The sequence below is a fragment of the Phodopus roborovskii genome, unplaced genomic scaffold (genome assembly GCF_943737965.1).
Source record: "Phodopus roborovskii unplaced genomic scaffold, PHOROB, whole genome shotgun sequence".
NCBI lineage: Eukaryota > Metazoa > Chordata > Mammalia > Rodentia > Cricetidae > Phodopus > Phodopus roborovskii.
The window spans coordinates 53,449,572-53,476,624 of record NW_026126433.1 but is presented as its reverse complement, the minus strand read 5'-3'; the positions used below and the strand labels follow the sequence as shown (position 1 = coordinate 53,476,624).

Sequence of the window (27,053 nt, the reverse complement as noted above, 5' to 3'; positions counted from 1 at the left end):
TGTGGGAGCCTGGAAGATAACTGTGTTGAGAGAGGTACAGAGAGAGGATGGAGGTCTGGCTGGTGAAGTTCCAGAGGGAAGTTTGCATCACGCAGAGACTGTTGGGGCTGTTGCATATTTTGAGTTATGAATCAGCAGTTATGGTCAGCTGGGATTGAAGAATCAGCTGTGAAGAACAAGTGACCAATAAAGTAAACCATTGCCTCACTGAGACGATAGATACTGCTCAGCTGGAGCTAGGAAATTAGCGACGATTGGAAAAGGCCAGCATCACTGAGGTGAAGTCTCTGGGAGTCAGCACATAGAAGCTGCGTTCCAGAGGCGGCCAAGAGTCACCCAGGTGGGACTGGTATTGAAGGCCCAGGACTGAACGGGTCATGCTGAGAAGCTGAGGCTTGGCACCATGAAGAGAACCCAGGACAGGCCAATCGTGAAGGTGCAGCCCGGTTGCAGCAGAAGACTCTGGGGTTTTGGAGATGCCAGTGTCATGGGGAGCTCACCAAGAATAGCAGCATTGGTGGAGTGGAGCCAGCTGGAGTCTAGAATAAGAGCTGTGTGTTGCAGAGGGCGGAGCCAGAGAAGTGAGCCAGCCCTTTGGAGGAGCCCAGAAGACAGTGAGTGGATCCCAGGCGTTGGGCTTCGAGTGATTCACACTGTTGGAGTTTGGTTATGCCTTGATCTGATTGTAACTATGCCCTGGTTCTTCCCTCTTGAAGTAAGGAAGTATTTGACTTATTTTTCTTCTTATTATTTTTATTTTACAGGAGCTCACAGTTGAATGACTTTGAACTTTTAAAAATAAGATTTTGGAATTTTACAAAGGACTTTGGCTTTTAAGAGACCAAATATTTTATTTTGGTTTTTTGAGACAGGTTCTCACTATGTAGTTCTGGCTGTCCTGGAGCTAGCTCTGTAGGCCAGGCTGGCCTCAAACTCACAGAGATCAGCCTGCCTCTGCCTCCTGAGTGCTGGGATTAAAGGCATGTGCTGCCATTGCCTGGCAAGGCTAAATATTTTAAAGAGACTAGATTTTTTAAGTGTTTGAATTTTTAAAGATTGTGGAACTTTTAAATTTTGGAATGTTTATATTATAATATTGATATTCCTGTGTGATCTTGGGGATGAACAAGAAAGGAAAGGTTATGGCTTCACAGTGATAGTTTGTGTGTCAAGTTGACAAGGTATCGATTGTTCTGGCTGGCTAGTTTTTGTTTTCTTATTTTATTTTATTTTTGTTCTGGCTAGTTTTATGTCAACTTGACACAAGCTAGAGTCATCTGAAAGGAGGGAATCTCATTTGAGAAAATAACCCTATAAGATCTGGCTGTAGGCATTTCCTTAATTAGTGACTGATGAGGGAGGGCCCAGCCCATGGTGGGTGGTGCCATCCCTAGGCTGGTATCTTAGATTCTATAAGAAAGCAGGCTGAGCAAGCCAGAAAGAGATACCCCTCCATGGCCTCTGCACCAGCTCCTGCCTCCAGGTTCCTGCCCTGCTTAAGAGTTCCTAGTCATGGCTTCCTTCAGCAATGGATTCTGATGTGGAAGTGTAACACAAAACCCCTTTACTCCACAACTTGCTTTGGTAATAGTGTTTCATCACAGCTATGGTAATGCTAACTAGGACATTGACTTTGGAATATAGATGTAGATATATAGATATTGAGACAGAGTCTCACTATATTGCCCTTGTGACCTCAAATTCACAAAGGTCCACCTGTCTCTACCTCTGAGTGCTAGGATTAAAGGCCTGTGCCACCACACCCAGCTGATAATTTAATGTTTGTCTGTGTGTGTGCACACATGTGTCACATTCTATGTGTGGAAGTCAAAGACAACTTCTCTCCTCCTACTCTGTGGGCTCCTGGGTCCAAATTCTGGCCATCAGGCTTGTCAGCAAGTGCCTTTACCTACTAAGCCATCTCCCTAGCCCAACCTTGGCTCTTTCATCCTTTTAAATCTGAGTTTCCCTCTCACCACTGCCCTGGCTTGACTCTACAAGTTTTGCATGCTTTATTTTTATTCCTATTGGCTTAGCAGTGTTTTTGAATCCCCCTCGTGATTTATTCTTTGCGATTTAGGAGTGGGTTTTGGGGGCTCAGATTAGTCATGCTTTTCCTATATGTATTTCTGACTCTTGTCTTCCCAGTTCCCACAGGCTACCCATGTTCCCAGACCCATAGACTTCCACATTTTCAAACCCAGGAGCTTCATCAGTTCTGTGTCCCTTGCCATTATTGCACCTGCTCCTATCCTTTGTCTCTCTCTTTCCTTTATAAGAACCCTTAATGAATTGGGACACTTGAATGAAGTATCCTCTTCATCACGGGCTCTTCAGCTTAAGCATCTCTGGTAAGTCACAGGTATAGGAATTAGGATGCTGTACCAATTGCTTCTCTGTTACTATGATAAAACACAGAGACCAAGAGCCACTTACAGAGGGACAAATGTTTATTTTGGCTTGTAATTCCAGAGGGGGAGTTCACGATGTCAGGGGGGCAGCACTGCTCAGAGGTTAAGAGCACTGGCTGCTCTTCCAGAGTCCTGGGTTCAATTCCCAGCTCTCACACAATGGCCAACAACCATCTAACTAGTTCCAGGGGATTCAACATCTCCCAAGGGCATGGCATGCTTGTGATGTACACACAAAATAAAAATAAATCTCAAAAACACCCTAAACAAACAAACAAACAAAAACAAGTATTAAAAAAATTAAGATACTAACACTTGTTATCAAGTGTTGTGGAGTGGGTTGTACCTGTGCTATTTTCTGGTCACACATACTGAAGATGTTCACAGCAGAAACACAAGAATGAATGAATGAATGAGAGCTTGGAAATGGTTTGTGTTGTGGCTAACCATGTGTTATTAAAGCTTTGTATATTTTTCAATTTTTTTTATTGTATTAACATTTTGTATGTCTCCCCCTCAGGGTAAGGATTAAAAAGGCAGAGGTTATAGGTAATTACCAGCAGGCACTGACTTGTAGACACCATGCTTTCAAAAGGGCACCCCCACAGGAGGATTCTCTTCCCTCCAGGCATCCTGCCCTAGCCCCCTTCCTTCTCTGTGAGACAAAAAAACATTTCACAGCAAACTCCCAGTGGCAGCCAAAGAAAACAAAGCCAGGAAAAAGCAGTGTGGGCCAGGGAGGAAGCAAGGTTCTGAACCCTGGCAGATAACATTCTTCAAATCAAAGCCACAGGGCCCACCACAACGGTGAAGGAGTTCAGGAGACACCCGGGGGACACCCAGAGCAAGTCGGCTGGAGGCCAGAAGGCCCCTAGCCTCCATCAGTCCAAGTCACACAGCTCCAAGCTGGATATGAAATGAAAAACAAATGCCTTCCTCTACACAGGTGAAGACCCCAGCCAACTCGTGGGCCATTTATTTAACCAACTGTAATTTTCCACTGCCTGAGGAAGGCAGGCGGATGAGAGGAGGTTATGCACCTTGCTCACTCATGGGCTGTCTCCTTCCTCATCCTCTGACCATACATTCAGGGCAGTCTCATCATGACTTTCAGCCCCCCTTCTCCTCAGACAGAGGTTGTCTGTCATTCGGCTACCCCTGCAGGGCACCTGAGACTTGGAACTCTTAGTGTCTGGGCTGCTGTGGGAGCAGATGCTGTGTCTATTGTGACTGCTTTCTGACCTGGAATTGCCTAAAGGAGCACCCAGCCTTCTCTGGTACAGAACATCACAGTCTGCACACTGTCACTAATGTGTCAGGAGCACTGGCGTATTGGCCCCGTAGCCTCGCTTCTCCTCGGCTTTTCAAAAACACCCTCTGACGGCCTCGTGGGCCTGTCTCTTCACTGCGCGCGGAATCCGGTGAAATTGCTCCTTAGGACTCACTGGTCAGGAAGGAAAGGAGCATTTCCTTCACTTCCCCCTGGCGTAGCTCGCAACACTTCCTCTCCACCCTCTCCTCCAAAGCCCGGGCCACAGTGCCCCCTGGTGGAAGCATGCGGCTACAGCCTGGGAGAACACGGCCTCACTCCCACTCCCCAAAGCCCTGGGGAAGTCAGGTTAAATTGGGGAGGAGAGCTGGAGCTGTGACCTAGGGACTATTGGGGGTGGGGAAGGGACAGGCAGAATAGAGACAGACCTCCTTGTCACCAGAAATTGTGAGTTTTCAAGACAAGCTAGAAACTCACAATTAAAACAACTGTGTAAGGCTAGAAAGATGGCTCAGTGTAAGGGAATTTCTTGCTTTTCCAGAGGATTTAGGTCCCATTCCCAGCACCCACAACAGGTGACTTGCAACTCCCCATAACTACAGCTCCAGGGGGGATCCAAGGCCTCTCTGGTACCTATGCTCATAAGCAAATACCCACACGTAGATATAATTAAGGAATTTTGAGCTGGGTGTTGTTGCCTCGTGCCTTTAATCCCAGCATTTGGGAGGCAGAGGCAGGCAGATCTCTGTGAGTTCAAGGCCAGCCTGGTCTACAAAGCCAGTACCAAAATAGTCTCCAAAGTTACAGAGAAATCCTGTCTCAAAAACAAAAACAAAAACAAAAAACAAAAAACAAAAAACAAAAAACAAAAAACAAAAAAACAAACCAAAACGAAACAAAAAGCCTTTTTACTCAGGGTCTATAATTCCAGCCCTCTGGAAGCAGAGGCAGGAGGACTAATATGAGTTTGAAGCCCTCCTGAACTACACAGGAGACCCCATTCTCAAAGACCCCCCCCCCACAAGTTTTTGTTAATCTGCTATTTGGGACAGAGTTGAGTTTTCTAAAGGTATATAGTCACTTACTTCCAGAATACCAATATTTGAGTAGTCTAGATATTCATATTACCCCAGGCAATATGTAAAGCCTACACAGTGGTCCCATCTTATAGGAAACTGTTCCTTACATTTCCCTGGTCATAACAGAACTGTTTTCTCCCCAAAAACCCTCTTCAGATCTTTCTAGAAAGTCATTTTACTTTCATACATTGTGCCAACTCTGCTTTCTATTTTTGAACTTCTAATTTATCTTCAAAATCCCATTTACATGCTCCCTCCCAGAGATCTTCCAGGCAGCCTAAGCTATTCAACCTTTCACATAAACCCTAATCCCCAATCTCTAGAAAAACAGCTGTTATATCACACACATTAGTTGTTTACACATCTTTAAAGGTTTATTTAAGGTGTATGAGTGTTTTGCTAGCACATATGTACGTATGTGTACCACATGTGTGCCTGGTGCTCATAGACACCATAAGATGGAGTTGGATCCCCTGGAACTGGAGTTACAGGGGGTTGTGAACCACCCTGTGCCCTCCAGGAGAGCAGCAGGCACTGTTCACCACTGGACAGTCTCTCTAGCTCATTTATACACCTTTTGACATGAGAAATCTATGAGTTGTGGGCAATAAAACTGGGAAGACATCTGCTAGATGGATTCATGCAAGATTATCTTCTTCTGTTTTGTGACTGCCTGACTTGGGGTAGGTAGGATCGTTTCGAGGCATGTTTAAAAATAATTTTTGTTTCTAAATATTTGAAGCAATAGCAATATGTAGATTCGGAGCCTCAGATTGTGTTTGTATGGGAAAGTGAGTTCCCCTCATTCAGTCTCTAGTCACCTGCTTTGCTTTCTCTGATAGCAACTAATAACGTTACTCATGTTTTATATCCGATGGATGAAATCCACATTCCCCTGCTTGGTGTGGCTCTGTCCTGCGCTGGTTTTTCTCTCTCCGCCTTCCCTTCCTTCTGGCTTTCCTTTGCTGTCCAGCAGAGGGCAGTGCTCAGTTCCCCTCCTGAACCATTAGGCAGGCCTGCCTAACACTACCTGGTGCAGTGGGTGCAGGTGGCCTCTGGAGATGCCAGGATACTCAAATGCATGCTGAGAAGGCAGAAAAGGAGTATGAAGCCAGGTTCTTCCAAAGACCCACGTGTGACACGATGTGAGCTATGCCAGCTCCTTCCAGTGAAGTGGCATGAGCCCTGGCTGATAGAGCCTTCCTGATGAAGAAAGCTGTTGCCTCTCACATCAGCAGACCCATTTGAGGCTTGAATGCTGACTGACTTGTGATCTTTGTGACATCCTCTGACCCAGTCAGCATGGTGAATGAATAGTAACCCCTCTGCAAATAGCTTGGTTCCATGTTTGATGACGAGTTCTGAAGAAGGCAGCAGAAGCTTCCTTCCTGAGGCTGGCCAGAAAAAGACCTGCTGGAAGGAGAATATCATCTGTTACAACCTCGAGGGAACTAGGGAGCCAATGGTAAAATGAAGCATGCAGCTCCGCCCATAGGCAGAGGCAGGGCAAGCAGACAAGCTAACTGTCCCTTAGTGAGACTGTCCTTACACTCTCCAGAGTGCCTCCCTCCTCCCTCCATACAGCTGCCCACTGACGCTCACTGCCAAGCCTGTCTGCATTCTAAGATCTAACTCAGAAAATGGAACCTTCCCTAGCTCCCTTTTTTTCTGACTTCAACCCAAACCCTAAGACCAACACCCATGGAGCTCAGTTTCTCTGAAGCCCTCCTGACCCCACACACCTGCTTTGTGGTCCCAGCCTCTAGGACAGCTGATTTTCGGGACCTTTTCTATCTCCTCCTGGTGGCTGCTGACATCTCTCACTTATCTGCTCTGTTTTCTGGTTTTTTTTTTTTTTTTTTTTTTTTTTTTTTCCTTTCTGTCAAACTCTGGTAAAGTTATCTTTGGTTTTCCTAGTGTTTAAAAATTCTTTTGTCCATGAGACAAAACTGGCGGCCAAACCATGTGTTCTCTTTCCCGTGTCTGAGGTTAGTTTGAATTGTCAACTTGATACAACTGATTGTTATTATTAAATAAAACCCAGGATTCAGGTTTTGGGGTAAAAATATGATAGCTCCAAAGAGTGATGGAGGACTGATTAGCTGACCTTGCCTCTACACATGTCCAGATTGAAAAGACTGCACATCTTTCCAAGCCCCTACCTACTATTTCCAGTGCCCCCATCTCTGTCTTCCAAAACCTCTATGGCTACTTCCAGTCAGCCAATCATCGATGCCACCCTCTGGTTCAAGGTAAACTCTTATTTTCAGTCTTGGCGTGTCAGTGCAAACAAGTATCTCACAACAATCCCCCCCCATTGTCTAAATAAAAAAAACAGTTTAAGCTTTTGTGTCTGTAAATGTTATATACTTTATATCTCTTTTGTGTGTTTCTTTTCTGAATTTGGTAACAAGGCAAACTGTAACTATAACTGTCTTGTCTTCAACTTCATCAGAGACCCAAGAAGGATATATTATCTGAATAATCAGGAAGTGCAGAGCAAACATCTTCCAAAACTATAGGAATGACAGAAGCAGCTGACTGCTTGGACAGCCACCCATGTTTCCTCTGCAATATTGCAGCATCCATCTTCAGCCTACAGGCCTAGAACATATGACAGACTTTTTTTTTTTTTTTTTTTTTTTTTTTTTGTGAAGCAGGAATTTTGAAGGACTTATATACCCTGACTTGGCAAAGTTCTTAAGTCACTTCTTTTGTGACTTTCTTTTATGTCTATCTAAAACATATCTCTATTTGACCTTGAAAAGATACCTAACATGACATAACTTTGTTCTAGATGATTACGAACCTGCATTTCTTAATTATCCTAAATAGTTTGTAATAATAATTTTCAAGGGCTAGAACTTTACATTACATTGTTAAATGAGCTGCATAGGTACAGTGCCTTAAACAAGAGTAGAAATATATATGAATATATATATAAACAAAAATAACCTTAAATTTGTATTAATATACAAAAATCCATACCAATGTAAAATAGTTGAGATCGTAGTTGCTTTGTTTTAGTTAAAAAGTAGATCCAATAATCTTTCCACCCTATCATTCCTATCTCTTTTCTCTTTTCAGAACAAGATCCCTGAATCTAATCTCCTTTGCTTAGTTTTCTTCCTGACCATGACCAATGACAACTTGCAACCAACTCCCCTAAATGATGATAAACAACCATAATCCTTTGAATGTCCAGGGACCACCTATACCACCTCTGAGGAATGTGGGCATCATGTTCTTAAAATTACTTCTTGGTGTCTTGGGGGCAACTGCATCTTTGAGGGATCCTGACAAAATTGACATAATGGTCAAGTCCTGAGAGATCTAACTGTATCATTTGTTGTCTGGCTTAGTGAGATGGGAAAGTGCAGGGCTTATCTGATGTCCCAACTGGAGTGGCCTATGAGGCTGGACCATTTTAGCTAACTGCTTTGAAGTTGTCCTGAGCAGTTAGTAGTTCAAAGCTGATCTTTGGGTAGTGTTTGTCATCTTAGTGGCAGTACCATAATCCAGGTGAATTCGTTGTTGTAGGACCTCATCATCATCTTAGAGACCTCAAAGGTCACTGCCAGGAATGGTCATAGTTCACTGCAGAAAACCTAAGCAATTTAAATGTCGTATGCAGCAGATCTATTAGGAGTTAGAGGATCATAGTCTGTTAAATACCTCCAGGGTACACTTAGTTCCCAATTATCTGCTTCAAACTCTAGCCCAAAATCATGAACAGGAAGCTAGAAGGACCCTATTTTTAGAATTAGTTAGTGATCTATACAACCATTAATATCATGCAGAAAGTTTAAATATCAAACAGAAAGTTTAAATATATATAATAATCTCATAAATTGTGAGATATTTATACCTTAGTAAAAGTCTTAAATAGTCAAAGCAAAACCAAAGGATTATGAAATTAGTGGCGATAGAATGGTCTCTTATTTTTTTTCTTCCATATCATGTGGTTCTTCGGATGTGAGACTGAGATTTCGGATTTTTTTTTTTTTTTTTTTTTTTTTTTAACAAGAATGCTTGGGGTTTAGAGAGGGAGAGAGTCACGTTGCAGTTCCAAGGCCAGTGTTAATTTTTAATTGAATTGGGACTACAAAAAGGCCATTTGCCTTTTATGTCTATAGAGAATAGCAGAAACAAACATTTGGGAAGATTTATGAAATTCTATCCTGTTGGAGGTCTGCTACAATGTTTGGCCAATTTACTCTTTTTCTCATGGCGCTTTCTCTTGATTTGTCCTTCTTCAGATGTCTTCTTTGTTCAGTGGTCTTCAGATTTCTTAGTTGGAGGCCTTATTCTTCTGGAAAGATGAAAACAAAACTGTGCCTCAACCCTAACTTTGGGGAGTTCCCTGTTTTGTAATGTTATATCTGGTCAAATTAAAAGGATCTGTTAGTCTTATAAGTAAGTTTAGACTAAATGGTCATGCTATCTAATAAACTGTCACCAGACCCTTCTGTTCAAATCTAATCTTTATCTATCTTGATGATAACTATAGCTTTTCTACTTCTGTGGAAACAAAAGCAAAACCTTTTCCCAAACATATATTCCTGGTTAACACTTTGAGGTTAACACATCTTTAAAATATATAGGCTGATTTAATTCAGCAGTTTTTTCTACTATCCAATGTCTCTCCATGGCTGTCACTTTTTTATTAGCATTTAAAAAATTAAATTTAAAAACCCATTGTGTAATCTACCTGGGGGGTCTTTATTACCTCTTTCTGTTTATTAAGCATATCATTTAAAGTATAATTAGATCTTTTTATAACTGTTTGTTTTGCAGGATTGTGTGGTATGCCTGTTATATGCTTTATGTTGTAATACACAAATAACTGCTTCATTTTACTAGAGACATATACTGGATCATTGTCAGTTCTAATTTGTATGGGTATTTCCATAATGGCCATGATTTCTCAAACCCTATAATTAGAGTCAGCCTTTTCAAAATTCAAAGCAGTGTACATGAAATTCTGAAGACAAATCTATGGTATGGTTCATATACTTTAATTTTTCAAACTTTGCAATGTGAAACATACCCATTTTCCAAATTTCATTTATTAGGGTTACTTCCTATAGGTAATGGAGTTTGGTTATGTAAAGAACAAGTAGGACCAGTCGTTGGTGGCATACACCTTTAATCCCAGCACTCAGGAGGCAGAGGCAGGAGGATCTCATCGAGTTTGAGGCCAGCCTGGTCTATAAAGCAAGTTCCAGAACAGTCAATACTGTTACACAGAGAAACCTTGTCTTGAAAAACAAAACAAAACCATTAGGAAATTATTATTGTATTTCCTAAAGTTTCAAATGCAAAACTAGGGCCCGTGAGGCAGACTATATAGGGCAGACTCATACCAATGCCCTGCCTGCAGGGCTGGAAAGCAGGAGCTTGCTGAGGTCAAGTGCTCAAATACTCTCTCACCGTCTATCATTCTCCCCTTATTTCCACCGAAAAGTGTGGAGAAGAGCAGGTGCACGGCTAGTGGCTCGTCAGACTCCCATCAGCTGCCGCCACAAACAATGATGTGAGGTCTGCAAACATGACTGACTGGAGTGATTCTCTGTTCCAAAGTCACTAGGCAGGACAGATGATGGGTAACGGTGAGCTCATAGAGCAGAGAAATGGCAGTCTCCCTGGTGAAGGCCCTCACTGGTCTGATCAAGGAGTCAAGCCACAGCCTAGATCGGAGAAGCCCAGCTTCCATGGCTGAGGCCTTAGCAATGTGCCCCACCCCTTTACAACCCCAGAAGCCCAGAAGGTTAAACCTGTCTGTCCAGGTAGCTGTTTCTTCTAGGCTAACTCACAAAGGCCTCATTCTTAACAAGGCTCACCATCTTCTCGCCCAGACCAGTCTTCTCTCTTATATTTTTTAGTCTGTAGCGGGTGGCTCACCCACACCCCTCCCAGACTGTTGTGCTGTGGATCTGGGAGCCACTGAGACTTTCTATTTCCATCTCCTGACCAAGTTACCTACTCCACAGCTATTGTCAGTGTTTCTCCTGATTTGTGATGACTTCAGCTGGAGCTCATTTGGGTCTCATTCAATTATTCCTCCCCAGAGCAGACAGGTGATCTTCCCAACACCCCTTTGTCCATGCTTCCCAGGTATCAGCATATTAAGTCAAGACAAGTATTTCCATCTGCCCTCACTTTCTCCCTCATCAAATGAGCTGGAACATTTTAACCAAGCTGAGCAAAGGGCAGATGCCCAACCATGTCCCAGCCTTTCTCCTTCAGCTTCTTCAGGACATTCCTTATGCTGTTCTTGTACACAATTCTTCCTCTACCCCATCTCCACTCCTCCAGGAGCTTAAATCACAGTGAGAGAGAGAGAGAGAGAGATAGAGAGAGAGAGAGAGAGAGAGAGAGAGAGAGAGAGAGAGAGAGAGAGTTTGTTCTTTGAGGATGCAGACAACCTGGGATTATTTGCTCCATGTCTTGTCCAGGCTTTCTGTCTGTCACTGTCCCATGGACTTGCAGGTGAGCTGTCAGTCACCCAGATGGACAGGTGCCTCATCTGGAAAAGCCTGGTGAATGATCAATGCATACTGAAAGGAACAGAGAAGTTAAGGAGACTCAGGCTGGCTCAGACAGCTCAGTGATTAAAAGCACTGGCTGTTCTTACAGAGGATCCAGGTTCAGTCTACCCACAGGGTGGAGAACCACCACCTGTAACCCGAGTTCTAGCAGACTTTTTGGTCTCCTCAGGAATCAGGCATGCACATGGTGTACAGATATACATACGGGCAAACACTCAAACACATAAATATATGTATTTTATTTTGCCAGGCATCAAGGCTTATACATATTTAATTCTGGCTCTTGGGAAGCAGAGGCAGGCAGATCCGTGTGAACTTGAGACCAGCCTGATCTACCTTTGAGTTCCAGGTTAGCCAAGGATACAATGAGACCCATCTTAATTTTTTTGTTTGTTTGAAATAAAGAGACACTCCTGCCGGGAGGCCTACCTCTAGTGGGCCATGGAGCTCTGCCAGAAGCTGTGACCAGGGAGGGCTCTGACCCTCCTCAGGACTGGGCCACAGGATGCTGGAGAGTTGGGCAGAGAGTAAGAACAGGGGAACCTCACAAAATTAATATATGAAAGGGGCAAATGGCAAAGAAGCCGCTGGAATGACCTTGCCCACCCTCTCATGAAATACACCAGCTCCAGTCACTGGCCCTCAGGGGCATGGTTCTCAGCCTGTGGGTTGGGACCCGTTCAGGGATCAAACGACTCTTTCACAGAGGTCACATATCCGATATTCTGCATATCAGATCTTTACATATCACCACAACATGAGGAAGCCAACAAATTAAAGGGTTGCAGCATTAGGAGGGTTGAGAACCACTGATCTAGAGTGTGGAGGTAACTGCAGCACACACTCCTGCCAAGAGATTTAAGGGTTATTGTGTCTGATGCCAGTCCAAGTGACAGAAGAATACTTCAAAATTCTAAGTCCTGATATTTTTTTTAATTTTATTTTTATTTAAAGTATATGAGTGTTTTGCCTGCATGTATGTATGCCTAAGCATCACCAGTGTTCCGAATATCTGCAGCAGCCAGAAGAGGGTGTTACATCCTCCTGGGACTAGAATTGCAGTTTGTGAGGTGCTATGTAAGAGAAGGAAGCCTAACCAGGGTCCTCTGCTCGAGCAGCGGTGGTCTTAACCGTGGAACCATTTCTCCAGACCCTAATTCAATTTTTTTTTGCATGTGTCCCGTGTGTGTGTGTGTGTGTGTGTGTGTGTGTGTGTGTGTGTAAGTCTTGGTTTCCACCCACCACCACGTGGGTCCCAGGGACTGAACTCTAGTTCTCAGAGTTGGCAGCCAGCATCTTGACCTGTAGTGCCCCTTCAACGGATGGTTAATCATTGATGTTTCTGAGACAGGGTTTGGCTGTCATAGTCCACGATGGTCTTGAACTTGTAGCTATCCCCCTGCTGCAGCCTGACTTTTAAATCCTGTTTAGAAAGTTGTCTAAGAATGTTCTTAGTCAGGCTCTCATTCTGGCAACAACCTTGCACTTCCCCAGAATGTGTCTTAACCAGCCTATGTGTCGGTAACCCTGAGTCACGCTGCTAGAAGCCGCTCCAGTCGTCTTGTCTCTACCTGCAGAGGTTTAAAGCCTAAAGTTCAAGAAAGTTCTGCGCTCTTCCAGAGACCTGCCCCAAGTTGCTCCCACGAAATCTTTCGTTCCTTCCACTGGCTTCCTTTCAATGCAACTTCTGCAACTGAGTGCGCTCCTTTTAGAAGCAAGGGGTAAACGACCGTAGAGGGTTGGAGGTCACTTGGCACGGGGAAAGGGGCGCATTAAAGCGGGTTGCAGGGTTCAGGGGGGAAACAAAAGCAAAATAAAATAAGAGTGACTTCCCAAGGCTGCTACACGCGATGGGCGTGGTCCTGGCTCCGCCACAGGTCTCTCAGCTACAGACGTTTGCCAGGCGGTGCGGCTGCGCCAACTCTGGCTCCTCCCCCCAGGCCCGGAGTCTTAAGCCCCGCCTCGCCATCGCGGCCCAGGAGCGCAGGCCTGCACTGGGTAGTTTAACATGGGTACCTCCAGCTCCTCCGCTCTGGCGCGCCTCGGCCTCCCGGGCCAGCCGCGGTCCACCTGGATCGGCGTCGCCGCGCTGGGACTGGCCGCGGTGGCGCTGGGGACCGTGGCCTGGCGTCGCGTGCGTCCCCGGCGGCGCCGGAAGCTGCAGCAGGTGGGAACGGTGTCTAAGGTCTGGATGTACCCGATCAAGTCCTGCAAGGGGGTGTCGGTGAGCGAGACCGAGTGCACCGAAATGGGGCTGCGCTGCGGCAAAGTGCGCGACAGGTACGAGATAGGCATGGGCGAGGGAGATGGGGCCTTGCCTGTCCCGGCTTGGAAGTGTGAGACCTGGATCCGGGCGCCCCTCGGTGGGTGCAAACTTTGTGAGCCCAAGCATGGTGAAATTCGAGAGGGGCTTCCGCACTGCAAGCCGCGTTCTTCCCAAACCAAGAAACAAGGGTTTATTAAGTCTGGCAAACACATGGGAAGGAACTGTCACCCAGCTGTAACACCAGGCACGTATGTGAGCATGTTTAAGTTGAAACTGTAGTTTGTAAGTTCAAAAATGAAAGTGGGAAGGCCTTCTGGGAGGAGAATTCTGGCTTTACAATATGTGAATTTACTCCAGAGTGGAGCAGAGCGCTGCGATTTTTGTCTCCTGCCCCTTCCAGTACAGGAGATTGCTCAGCTATCAAGAGAACCGCGGTGGTTTGCTGCCAGAATTCCCTGGGCTCTCGACTTTTGATCCTTTAGCTACAAGGCTTCTTTCTGGCTAAGGTAGTTTCCTAAAAGTGGATTGGGGCAATGCTGGACCCCTGGATTAGAGACTCCTCTGTCACATGACCAACCCGGGTGCTATGCGACTGTCCTAACTGTAGGATACTAAAAATGTTTTCAAGAATATTGGGTCCTTCCTTCCCTCTCATTCTGGCGACCACTTTAATGATTAAGGAGCCAAATTACATGGTTTATGAGGTGAGGGAAGAGGGGAGCAGATGGGTTACTATGAGGGTCAAGGAGCTAGTCACAAACCGGGGTGTAAAATAATCGTAAAGGAGGTTAGAATGAAGAAAAGCAAAGACAGTTTGTCCTGGTACAGAACAAATATTTAGATCAAGAAATAGGCTCAGCCAGACTGGGTGAGAGTTCTGCTGAAAGAGGGCCAGCCTGGGCTTGTATCAAGTCCAGCTGCTTGGACTAAGGGTGAACCTTTGGACTGCCTAGGTCAAGAGGCAAAACTGAGCACTTAGATGATTCTCAGACCTTGAAAGGTATTGTTAGGTTAGGAAAGTTGTTTCCTGGGGCAGATTCAGGTCACAGGTATCCTGAAGGTGGTGCACACTACCCACCTGCAACTCATTTTCCTCATCCCACAACCGGTTTGATTTTCATGTTATCAAAGGGAATGCCTGTACCGTCTCTTACAGGTGGGTGATCTGCACCAGGCCGAGTGCACAGATTTCATTCTTATAATTAGGATGTCTTCTTCTATGACGGACATGGTGGTTGTACTCCCATATCTGGGCAGAGGAGGAAGTTTGCAAATTGGTCATTTGAGGGAGCCCATAGCAGAGGTCTTCTGCTGCCCAGTGTTCATCCGAGGACACCTGTGTGTACTGTCCTAAAGAACCAGAAGATGTTATCTGAGTGTCTTGCATGTGGGCTTTGTCCACACTGCAGGATCAGGAGTTCAGGGTCATTCCCAGGTCCACAGATACCAAGGCCGGCCTGGGCTGCATGAAAACTTGTCTGTATGCTGAAACAAAAGAAAATGCTATCATTTCCTGAAAGTCCCATTCCGGTCCAAATGAACTCAAATCTCTAAAAGACAACTTTTGTAGCATGTTGAAGTCTTCCCCGGGTGGTTGGTCTGCTGTAATCAAAGGGTTTTACAGAGATCATTGTGAAGGGGAGGATGTTGAAGTGTTAAGGATAAGAACTGCTTGAGGCTGGAAAGACCTTGGTACTGGATATTGTCCAACATGGGCAGGTGCCGAAGCTCAGAGTGCTGACCTGAGCAGACTGATGCCGGGCTGCTTTCCTTCCCATTTAAGAACTTGAGGATTCTCACAGGTAACCACTACAACCTGTGATTCTCAGATCATCAGAGGATGTTGTGTTCATCCTTACGATTCTCATGGCTTTCTGGTAAATACTGCTAGGGTAGAGAGGAAATGTGCCCTTTGCCCCTCCCTGCCTTTCTGCTTCCAGAGGAGTCAATAAAATAAAGAAATCTGTATTGTTTCTCTTGTTTTGAACAATAAATTCCTTCCTCCCCCCTTTCTCTCTTTCTTCCTTGCCTTCCTTTCTTCCCTCCTTCTATTCTTTCTTTTCCAGAGGATCTCACTAATGTAGCTGTGGCTGGCCTGAATTTGCTGTGTAGACAAGGTTGGCCTTGAACTCACAAGAGATACACCTGCCTCTGTTTCCTAAGTGCTGGCTTGGGATTCCAGGTTTTCACCATGCTTAGCACAAGCAATACATTCTTAAGATGACATGGTCTGGGATGGAGGGAAAGTCAGTGAAATGAGGGATTCATTGACATTGGGCTAAATCCGTCAGTTAGCCCATGGAAGGTTGATTTTGTGGGCTGGGTATGAATGTCTCCATCTCTTAGACCTTAGAAGCCAGTATTAGACAGGATAACATGTCACCTGGGATCACAAACCCAGTCTGTTGTGGGGGTTTTGAATTCAGATCTCCGTGACTACAGCACTCATTGTTTCAATGATACTAGTATGTGATACAGGAATGTAAGAGGTGCTTAGGAGCAGGAGGCCCTGAACAAAGGCATTTAACCTCTCTGAGCCTCAGTTTTGTTGAATTGAACTTTATTTATCAAAGGGTGATGATATTAGAAGCTTGGGGGCCAGAACTCAGCTTAATGACTGTTGTTTTCTGCCCCTGAGAGTAGCACAGATACTAGTATTTCTGGAGGGCTAGGAAAGAGCCCCTTTGTTTAATTTGTGTCTGTTTTTTCCTCTGTACTGCCCAGTGCCTCTAAGTACTGGAGTGTTCTCAGCCCATTTGAGCTTGACCTTGTCCCAGCTCCCTGAGCTGTGAGGTGTCCAAGGTTCTCCCAGAAGATGCTAACATAGGCTGTCTACTTCGGGAGTAGCTTCCTTCCTTCACCTTGTAAATGTCCTTAAGCACCAACCATGACTCCATCACCTTCTCTGTCCAGATCCTTCCTTAAAGTCAACTGTTTCTTCTGCCCAAATTTATCATCTACTGATAAAGGGGACCCCTGCCCCCGACCCTGTGCTGATTCCTCTTCTCATCTCCCATCTTTCCCCTTCCATTTCCTCTTTCAGGCTTAGTCCATCCTGCTCCCACCCTCTTTCACCCCAACCCTTCTCTCACTCCAGTTTTTAACTGGAATGAGAGTTTTTCATTTGCCCTGGGCTCAGCCTCACTGTTACATTGGTCATTCAAGGCCTGGTTGTTTTCTGTGGGATTCTGAGCTCTGGGCTGTGACACTGGTCCATCTGCACCTGCTTGTGCTTTGCTGTAAAATCAGGTTGCTGACTCTTACTGCAGCTCAAATTGGGTAACTTGATTATGAAAACCTGCTCTCTGGTCTCATCCTTTCTCTGAGACTTGGCAGAACACCGCTGATCATTTGTTCATGGGGAATTATTTATGTGCACAAGATTTAAAAAAAAAAAAAATGCCTGAAGGGTGACAGGATAATGGGGTGATTGAGGTTTGTTATGTGGCAGCTGTCTTAGTTAATTGTTCTTATTGTTGAGACAAAATACCTGACAAGAAATAAATTAGGAAAGAAGGGTTTGCAGCAGGATGGTGAGGAGCAGGGGGAAAGAAGGCCCTTCTTTCAGCTAGCTTCATCCCTGCCCATGGGATGATACCATCCATTCTGGGCGAGACTTTGCACCTCAGTTAATTTAGGTGTTTCCTCAGGTAGGCCCAGAGGCAATTCAAGATCCTGTCAAGTTGACAGTATCAACAACCATTATAGTAACCTTTTAACCATTTATCAGTTTTTGCGAAGTCCCAAGGTTGAATTCTCTTGCAGTTAGTTACTTTGCCCTCTCAGATGCAGCAATTAGCAGGATTCCACTGAGCACCCCATCCACTTTTAACATCAGCATTTAGTTCCCATGTCATTCATTACACAGTGGCTTGGGCTAAAGCAGAGGGGTGCAAGCTTTGAGAGGGGCTATTTTGGGTGGGTGGGAGCTGAGAAGATTTAGTTTAGAAAACTAAATCATGATCTATTTCGGTTTAATAAATATCAGGATAAACAAATAGGCCGAATAATGTTTATTCAGGGAGAAATAACTTACAACCTAGACAGATGAACACCAGCAAGTTCCACCGGATCCTTATCCTGCCAGCAAGAGAGTGTTCCGGCCCCTCCTCAGACCTCCTTCCACAGGTCACTTCCACCCCTGGCTCCACCCCCCAATGGGCGTCGTCAATGCCACAGAAGGAGACAAAGTGAATATCCCACTACAATTCCCCTTTTAGTCTAAAGAAAAGATTTAGGCTTGATACAAAATTATGTACAAAACAGTGAATAACAAGTGTGCTCTAAGAAAAGAAAATCGAGAACAAAACTACCTACATATCTAGTCCTAGGGTGAAGGCATAACAGAGTTTACAATAGAGTTGTCCTAAGCTGGAAAACTTAAGTCTGGTACCTAATATATCTAAGAAGAGAGAATAATATTTGTGATAGTTTAATCTTCAACCTCATCAAGACCTGAGAAGGAAATTAACAATACTAGGGTAGACAGGAAATGCGGATGGACAACTTCCAAAAGGTGCAGCGAGAACAGAAACAGCAAGCCACCTGGACAGTCACCCAAGGTCTCACAGCAACATTGGTACACCCAGTTTTGGCTAAGGCCAAGAGAACTTGACAGACCACAACAACAGCAGGGAGGTAGAAAGGCTGTCTGACCCTGACTTGGCAAGGTTTAACAGTCTTCTATATTTGTCTCCTGCACGCACATAGGACTGCATGTCCAAATCAGTGGTCAAGGTGGGGGCAGTTCTTTGACCAAGAGGCCATTTGCTGAGGCGAGAATGGACTCCAGCAGGAGCAACAACAGTGTCCAACATATTTTTGGGAAAGTGCATGGTGCTGTCAGGAGCGACAGTGTCTCATGTCAACGGAGTACTAATATTAAAACATTTAAATGTCATGTTCTGCATGTCTATGAAGTGATTGAAGATTAAGCATCTATGTCTGACTAATCTCATAGGTACAGGAAACACGAGTGAAGATAATCTGTAATACTCAGGAACTTAGCTAAAAAAAAACTGATTAAAACTTCCCCAAATAAAGCAGGAGCAAATACCTAAACAATATAACTATGTACATATACATACATATAAATCCCTAAAATAGAGGTAGAGTAGAAATGTCTAGACAAGAGGTAGAACTATAAAGGGCAGCATGTTAAATATCCCCAATTGTATCAATATACAAATGTCTTGAATACAAGAAAAGTATACATACATAGAATATGGCAAGAATAAATGTGCATAAATTGTATCAGTATATGAAATGTCTTGAACATAAGTAAAAGTATACATACATAGAATATGTTAAGAATAATGTGCATAAAACATAAGTGGAAAGATTTCACACAATATAACAAAATATAAACTTAATTTTACATAGCTCACTACAAATAAGAATATATACCAATGTAAGCTGTAAAATACTATTATCTCAATTTTACTCAAATTCACAAGAAAATAGGCTAATCTACCTATATCCCATTTAAACCATACCTTTCCCAACCATACCCTATTCCTGTCTGAAAAATAAACCCGAGTGTAAGCATCACCTTCCATACCCGACCCTAAGTAACTAAAACCAACTCAAAGAAGATGAATGTTATCCCCAAATTCCATTATTTTAAGGTTACTTCCTGCTGAAATGGGATGATGATTGCTCCATGGGATCCTGTAGGAAGAAAATTTTTAGCAACCAAATTTCTCAACAGAACTGGCTGTGACTATGTACCTAGTCACTGTGTGGCAGAAAATGCTTGACTGTAGTTCTATTTGAAACTCTGGCCAGGGTGTAATAAGAAGGTGCACCATTACAGCTAGCTAGTTATGAGTTGTCTTGAGCAAAACAGTCTCAAACCGGTTTTAGGGTGATGTTTGTAGTCCAGATGCATCAGGTTGAGTCAAGTGGCTATGATGACGTGTGGGGCCCCATCTTCTTTCCGGAGAGTTGATGTGAGAGATGATATGTCTGTTTGAGTACATCTAGATCTTGCCTGGGGATGGGGCATGCTGGGAGTTTCTAGGAAGTCTAGGAACACACATTGGCATCTGATGAGGGCTTCTTGCTGCATCCTAAGGTAGCAAAGGGCATCACATGGGTGCTAGAGGTAGCTCCTTTTGGAGAAAATAACTCTTACGCTAGAAGGATCTGGGCAGACCTGCACCATCTGCCATCAGCTGTCACACCAGGATGGGTGGGTGGTTCTGAGGTGAGAGAGAGCTAAAGGAAGCTTTTGAGGATTGGGGGAGAATTTCTGAGTGTGTACCTGTCTGTGTCTACAGGTTTTGGATGGTGGTTAAGGAAGATGGACACATGATCACTGCCCGCCAAGAGCCTCGCCTTGTGCTGGTCTCCATCACCTTGGAGAACAACTATCTGACCCTCGAAGCTCCAGGCATGGACCAGATGATTTTGCCTATCAAGCTGCCTTCTTCGAATAAGATCCACGACTGCAGGTGCTCTGCTTGGGTGCAGTGGGGAAACAGTGGCAAACCTGATTTCTCCTTGCATTTATTACAGTTTGTGTCAGAACTGTAGATGATGATACCCATGGAGGAAAATACCGAAGAGGGGATAGCCTATAGGGTGGGATTTGACTGTGAGTGACTGTTAAGGGTACCCAGTCTTAGCTTTTATCTGTCTGCCTGCCTGCCTGCCTGCCTGCCTGCCTACCTACCTATCCAATCATTATTTTACTTTGGAGATAGAGTTCTAACATCCCAGGTTGACCTTTGATTTGTTATCTAACCAAGAATGACTTTGAACTTTTGACCATTGTGCCTTTACCTCCTGAATGCTGGGATCACAGCTTGTACCACCAAGGCTCAGTTTGTGTGGTGCTGGGGATTGAACCCTGAGCTTTGTGTGTGCCAAACCAAGCTACAAACCAAGCTACAGCCTCAGCCTTGGAATTGGCTTTAAGCAGGGACAGTAAGAGTTGGAGATGATGAAATAAATGACTGACACGCAGGAAAAACTATCACATTGATGGGTTCCTAGAAGTAGGTAGAGCTAACAGAGGGAAGCTTTGGATCTGGCCAGAGGCAACTTCAGGAAGGGGAAATCCCAGCCTGGAGACTTTGCTTGGGCTTCTCTGCAGAAAAGAGAAAAAGCAAGGGTTAGTTAGGCAGGGTTCAGGTTAGAATAATAATAAGCAGCTATGTGGCTTATAGCCCTGACACCTGCTCCCTGTAGGTAAGGACTCAATACAGAATGGTTTGCAAGTCATGTTTGCACATGACAAGACTATTGTCTCTAGGAATACATCTCTAGCTGGCCGTATGTGTAGCTGTCCTTTCTCCAAGGCCTCCAAGACAGCAAAGCAGAAAGTGTAGTTGACTCAAGTGTAAAGAGGGTTATTTAATAACGTGCAAAGGTGTGGGTGTGGGGGGTCTTTCCTTTCCTTCTATCATGTGGGTTCTAGGGATCATATCCAGGGCTTCAGGCGTGACAGCAAGTGCCTTACCCACTGAGCCAGCTCCCTGGCCCCTGGAGAGACATTGTTTAGAGTTCTTGGCCACCATCCAGACAAGAGAAGTTACTGGAGACTTTACCTGTTGATATCAGAGCTGGATAACAAGCATGCTGGAACTTCCTAGCCTCTGAGTGTGCTGCTGAGATTGGGGACTTAGGGCAGGGGTTATGTGTATGAGCAGGAGTGAGGCCCCAGGCCTTGACATCTGTTTGTATGTGGGTCCTCTCTCGATGACCCATGGCCTGCTGGCTCTTGTTGGAATTTCGTGTGTGTGTGTGTGTGTGTGTGTGTGTGTGTGTGTGTGTGTGTGTGTGTGTGTGACTGAGAATAAAGGAAGGCCTTGCTCTTTGATGTTGGGAAATCACAGAAACTCAGGTGTTTGCTGAGGGATGATGCAATGTTGTGGACCCTTTGGTAACTAGGTGAGTGCTAGGGTTAGGACTAGGGCTCTGTGCAGACTAAGTGAGCTCTTTACCCTTGAGCTGTGCACTCAGCCTTCAGCCAAGCCTCCCCTCCCCCATCCCAAGGCAGAGTCTCACTGTGCATCTCTGGCTGGCTTGGAACTCTGTAGACCAGGCTGGCCTCAAACAGATCTCACAGAGATCCACCTGCCTCTACTTCTTGAGTGCTGGGATTAACAATTTACGGTATCATGCCCCAGCCTAGCTATTCAAGCATGTGGAAACAGGCACAATCCAAAGGTACCTGAGCTCATAGAAGAGTCTTGTATTCTGAGTGTCAGAGTGGAAATGCATCCTTCATGCTTCCTAACTCACCAAACTAGAGCAAGGCCTTGCCAAATGCAGTATTTTGGAAAACAGTCCCACCCCACCCCACCCCTCCCCACCCCACACCCACAGAGAGGTGGGGGAGGGGTGGAGAGAGAGGGAGAGAGCAGGTAATTGAGCTGCTGGATTAACTGTGCTGTGCAGAGAGGGGAAACACTTTCCACCCATGACAGGTTTTGAAGAGGAAAATCAGCATATCACTTATATTGCTGTTGAAAGCTTATGGGCATGTGCTTGCTTATGGAGAGTGATGGGTGTGTTTATTCCTGGGGGTGGGACCAACTCACTGTTACCCACAGCAAATTTTCTCCTCAAGGGTTTTCACTTGCCCATACAGAGGGCTCTAGGGAGGCTCAGACTCTCCAGGGAAGCCAAGGGGGATAGAAGAGACCTTGAGGGAAGGAGATCCTGTGGAGCTCAGAGGACGGCTTGAGGGGGTCATTTCTCTCCTTCCACCGTGTAGATCCCAGGGATTGAACTCAGGTTGTCAGGCTTGGTGGCAAGCACCTTTACCCACTGAGCCATCTCTTCTGACCAGGGTTAAAGTGTGTAGGGCAAGTATAGAGCAGTAGTGTTCCCTGAAGATCACAGATTTCTGAGGGGTTATTGTCTGAAAATACCATGCAAAAGTGGATGTGGTGACACATGCTTGCATTCCCAGTACCTGGGAAGTGAACTATGAGTTCAAGACTAGCCTGGCCTACATGATGACACTGTTTAAAAAAAAAAGGGGGGGGGTGGATGGAGCCTGCGGCTAGCCTTTTAAAGGAGGAGGGAGAAAGACTTCAGTCTTTGGGGATTAGCTTCAAAGGCTAGCTAAGCAATGTTTTATTTTAACTTGAAATTTAAGTACAGCTAAGTCAGGTACATAACAATTGGTTGTCTTCTTAAACGTAGTTAAGGTTCTCTTCCCTCCCCCCCCCAAATAAAGAGGAAAGAAAAATGACATTGGCCCCAGACAGTCCAATCCAGTTATTTCTTTGTAATTGAAAAGGGAAAACAAAACAAGGTCACATGGGACAGGAAAGAAAGTGGGTAGTTTGCATCAGTGGCCAGGATACTTCAGCTGGCCTCCGAATGTTTGGCTATTTTCTCCAGCGCATGCCAGCTGGTGTCTCACAATCCAGGTCTAACACCATCTACCTGGAGATAGCCTCAGATCCCACAGAGTAACTCTTGAGACTGCCTCCCATGTCTGACGCTAGTAGCCTGAGACAGTCGCTATGCTAGCTAGAGCTAGTGGCTTGCTAGTAGTGGCTAGCCTGAGCCACATCCCTAGCCCTAGCCCAAGCCTCTGGCCCACCAACTATGACTTGACTCCACAGCCTCTTTCTTGGGGTCAAGTCTTCAGAATGCCTCACAGAATTCAGGAAACCTGTTTGCCAGTTACTTGCAAAGGGTACTCCAAGGCTAAGGAGGAGGAGGCAGGTGAAGAGATGGGTCAGGGAAGGTGTGGGGAGTGGAACTCCTATGTGCTTTCTGAGTGTGCTGCCCTCTAGGTACCATGCTCTGTCCCAGCCAGAAAATGGTCTGTGATAGCCATACTGTAGGTTTTGAATGAGTGAGTTTGCTAAAACGTATGTCAAGCCAGAGACAGGCAGACAGACAATAGCAAAACATTATCATCAAATCGGGTTCTCCATACATCCAGCAGAAATCGACTCAAGAAGCCCCTTTAAGACAGACAGCTGGAGTTCCCAATAGAGAGCAGAGCTTCCCCCAGGTGAAGCTTCTGAGTAAAAAATCAAATAGCAACAGGCAGAGATGTCATCTAATGGGGTCATCTGATATCCAGCAGAGACCTCTGGGGAAGTTGAGGCAGTCAGCTGGAGTTCCCAATTGAGCGTTTTTCACTGTGGCCGAACTTTGGCCTTCTCTTTCCCATTGCCTGAACTTTTATATTACAAGATAAACAATAGTGACAGTTGTTGGAAATGGTTTATCTTAAGGTATTTTGAAGGCACAGTGTTTTCACTCTCAGGCTGTTTGATCCTTCCTGCCGTAGAGGAAAGGGGCAACCCATCCCTGGAGAGGGCCTCTGGGCACTCTGAGACACACATGCTCTGGTCCGAAATGGACAAGGAGGGCCAACCCCCTCCAGAGCCAGCTTCACAGTGAGCTCAAGCAACACTGTGCTAAGCAATCTGGAAGCTCGCTGAACCCAGCCCTTTGGGCTTTTATTACATAGGTGTGATTGATAAAAATAATTAGCTATTGATCGGCTCAATCCTCAGCTTCTGCCCACTCCTCTGAGGTCAGGGGTGGGGATAGTGAGGGTGGTACTAAGTCCAGATCTCTGATCTTGGAGGGCGATCCCCTGGCAATCAGTTCCTGAGGGAGTTGGTTCCTGGGGCCTGGGAATTGAACTTCAGGCATGGTGGCAGTTATCTGTACCGTTTGAGTCATCTTGCTAGTCCCATGCTTACCTTTTAATGGAAGAGGAAGGAAGAAATAACCTTTGGTCTAACAAAAAGCCTTTGAGGCCTGGCTTTAAGACTAGCTAAGCTATAAAAATAAATAACTAAATAGATAGATAGATAGATAAAATTAAAATAAAAAAGATTAAAAAAACTGACATTTGATTTTTACATGTAATTTGACATATATGTATATGTAGGCATAATTTAGTTACATATACAAGTGACAGTTGTCCTTCTTGTTAACCATGTCAATTTTTTTTTCCTAAAAATAAAAACCAAAAGGAAATAATGGCTTTGACCTTGCCAAAGACCAACAGAAGTTTTATTTCTTTGTAACTGAAGAGAAACCAACCCCTCCCCCCAAAAAAGTAAGATAGGTAAATGTCTTAGTTATTTTTCTGTTGTTATGAAGAGATAACATGACCAAAGCAACTTATAAAAGAAAGTATTTAATTGGGGGATTACAGTTTCAGAGGTTGAGTCTGTCATGGCAGGATCATGGCAGTGGGCAGGCTTGGTGCTTGAGCAGTAGCTGTTTCAGCAGGTAGGCGGTGTGGGGCAGGGGTCCGAGCTAAACGAGAATGGTGCAGGCTTTTGAAGCCTTAAAGCCTACACCCCCAGTGACACACCTTTTCCAACAAGGCCACACCTCCTAGTTCTTCCCAAACCGTTCCATTAACTGGGGACCATGTACTCAAACGTAGCAGCCTGTGGATGCTATTCTCATTCAAACCACCAAGGAAGGGCAGAGGCATGGTTTCGTTCCTGGCCACAGAGTGTGTCACCTCTGGTCCCTGCATCAGCAAACCTCCTCCAGCACACACCAGCTGGCATCCAACACTGTGGTCCTGACTCAATCGATAGCGTCAGCTCTCACTGGTTAAGGACTTGTTCCTGGCTTCAGGCACCATGAGGGCGGCAGCCTGACTGACTTACCACCCCCTCCTTGGGTTCTGTTCATTTGCTGGAGTGCCTGTTGGGAGTCGGGAATTGTGTGTGCTAAAGGCTGAGGATGAGTTGAATGGCACTCTCGTGTGCTTTCTGGGTGTGCCTTTCTCTACATACCTCTAGTGTTGAGCAGTTGGAAAACTCTCTGAACATCGACTTTGGTGTTCATGGAAACTATTACACAGTATGTGTGATAAAATTATCAGCTATTGATTGACGTAACTTTCAGCCTCTGCCCCTTCCTTGTCAGTCAGGGACTGAGGTACTAGAGTCCAGCATTCTGATCTTGGGGTTGGCTCCCCTGGCCTCAGGCAGCTTAGGAGCCCCAGCTGTCAGTGACCCTGTAACACACAACTGTCCTTCAGCTTCCTACCATTGGCCTCTGTGTGGACTGTTTTCCCAACAGTGTGGCTTCCAGTCTGTGGTAACCTGTGTGTTCATTCTTTTGTTCATGTTCATAAAAACTGTTCATTGTTCTACTCTAATATAAACACTACTCTGTGAGTATTCTTTAAGGTTTATGTTTATTAGTTTTGATGTGTGTGTATCTGTGTGAGTCTGGTGCAGGTGCCCTCAGAGAGTATAGACTCCTATGTGCATCTGATTCTCTGGAGCTGGAGTTTCAGGCCATGGCGGGTTTCTTGACCATGCTCCAGGAGAGCAGTGAGCCTTCTTAACCACTGAGTCATCTCCAGCCCCCTGCAGATAGTCTCACGTGTGTCTTCTGAGAGCACATGTGCAAAGTGTGGATGTCAGAAGACAACTTGGGTGAGGTCAGTTTCCTTCTTCTACCAGGTAGGATCCCAGGGATTGAACTCAGGTTGTAAAACTTGGCAGCAAACCCCTTTACCTGCTGAGCTGCCAGCTCCAAGGTATGGATTTTAAGTATAGGCTACCTGGATCAGTAGATGCATAGTATTTATTTACTTACTTACTTGTTTATTTAGAGACAATCTTGCTGTGTAACTCAGGCTGGCCCAGAATTCTCTTTGTAGCCCAGGCTGGCCCAAACTCTTAAATCTCCTGCCTCTGACTCCCCAGTGTTTAGGTTATAGGTAAATACAAAACAGGAGGCACTAGACATGCCGAACTGTTTTCTGAAGTGAGTGAGCGGATTTGTACCTCCTCAGAGTGGGGTCCATTGACACTGGGGTTAGTTCTTCCCAGTAGGCACAGGCCTGGTAGAGGAATGCCTGCTATCAGTTGGAAGGACACTGGTTGATGGGCATCCTCTTGCCTGTTGGGTGCTTTCTACTTTTCCGAGAGCCAGCACCAGTCTCCTGTGTGGGGTTGGATGGTATGGGGTAGAAGTGTGTGCAGTTGCATACGGGTGGTATTCTGAAGGAGCTATCGGACACTCTTGGTGCTTCTCAGCAGTGTATAGGATCTGTTCTGAGTAGTAGAGTGGTGGACTGCAGTTTTAGGAGAATGGTGGAAGGCCAGTCAAGGACCAAGAGGGACCCACAGATCCAAACAGTGTTCTGAGAAGGGTTTCAGATAGAAGGAACAGGCCCTTGTAGGGGCCTTAACGGGGGGGGGGGGGTGTCAGGATTTGACATCGCAGGGTGTGGTAGTAATGTTTCTGATTCCAGTCTGGGAGGTAGAGGTTTTGAGCCTTCAAGGGCCCAGAGGTTCACCTGTTAATAAATATTCTGGGAGTTTATGTTGAGCTCCTTTGCACACATCACCTTAGGCATCCTCACACTGGTACAGGCACAGCATTCACACAGGCTGTGTGTGTGCACTTCTTGTGTGTGTGTTTCGTATGGTGTGTATCTGTGTGTACACTTCTCATAGTGTGAGAGGGCAGGGGAAACTTTCAAGCAATCAATTTTCAGATTTCAAA

General features: G+C 45.2%; 1 protein-coding gene across 1 annotated transcript in view; it reads left to right on the top strand.

Annotated features, from left to right (window-relative positions):
* The first annotated feature begins 13,290 nt into the window (after positions 1-13,290).
* The window catches only part of Mtarc2 (mitochondrial amidoxime reducing component 2), a 34,793-nt gene continuing 21,030 nt past the window's right edge, over positions 13,291-27,053 (top strand). Inside the window, exons 1-2 of the mRNA XM_051186502.1 lie at positions 13,291-13,591; positions 19,859-20,032. Of these exons, the coding sequence (XP_051042459.1) occupies positions 13,320-13,591; positions 19,859-20,032 (446 nt within the window). The 5' untranslated portion in view covers positions 13,291-13,319. The remainder of the gene's footprint in view (positions 13,592-19,858; positions 20,033-27,053) is intronic.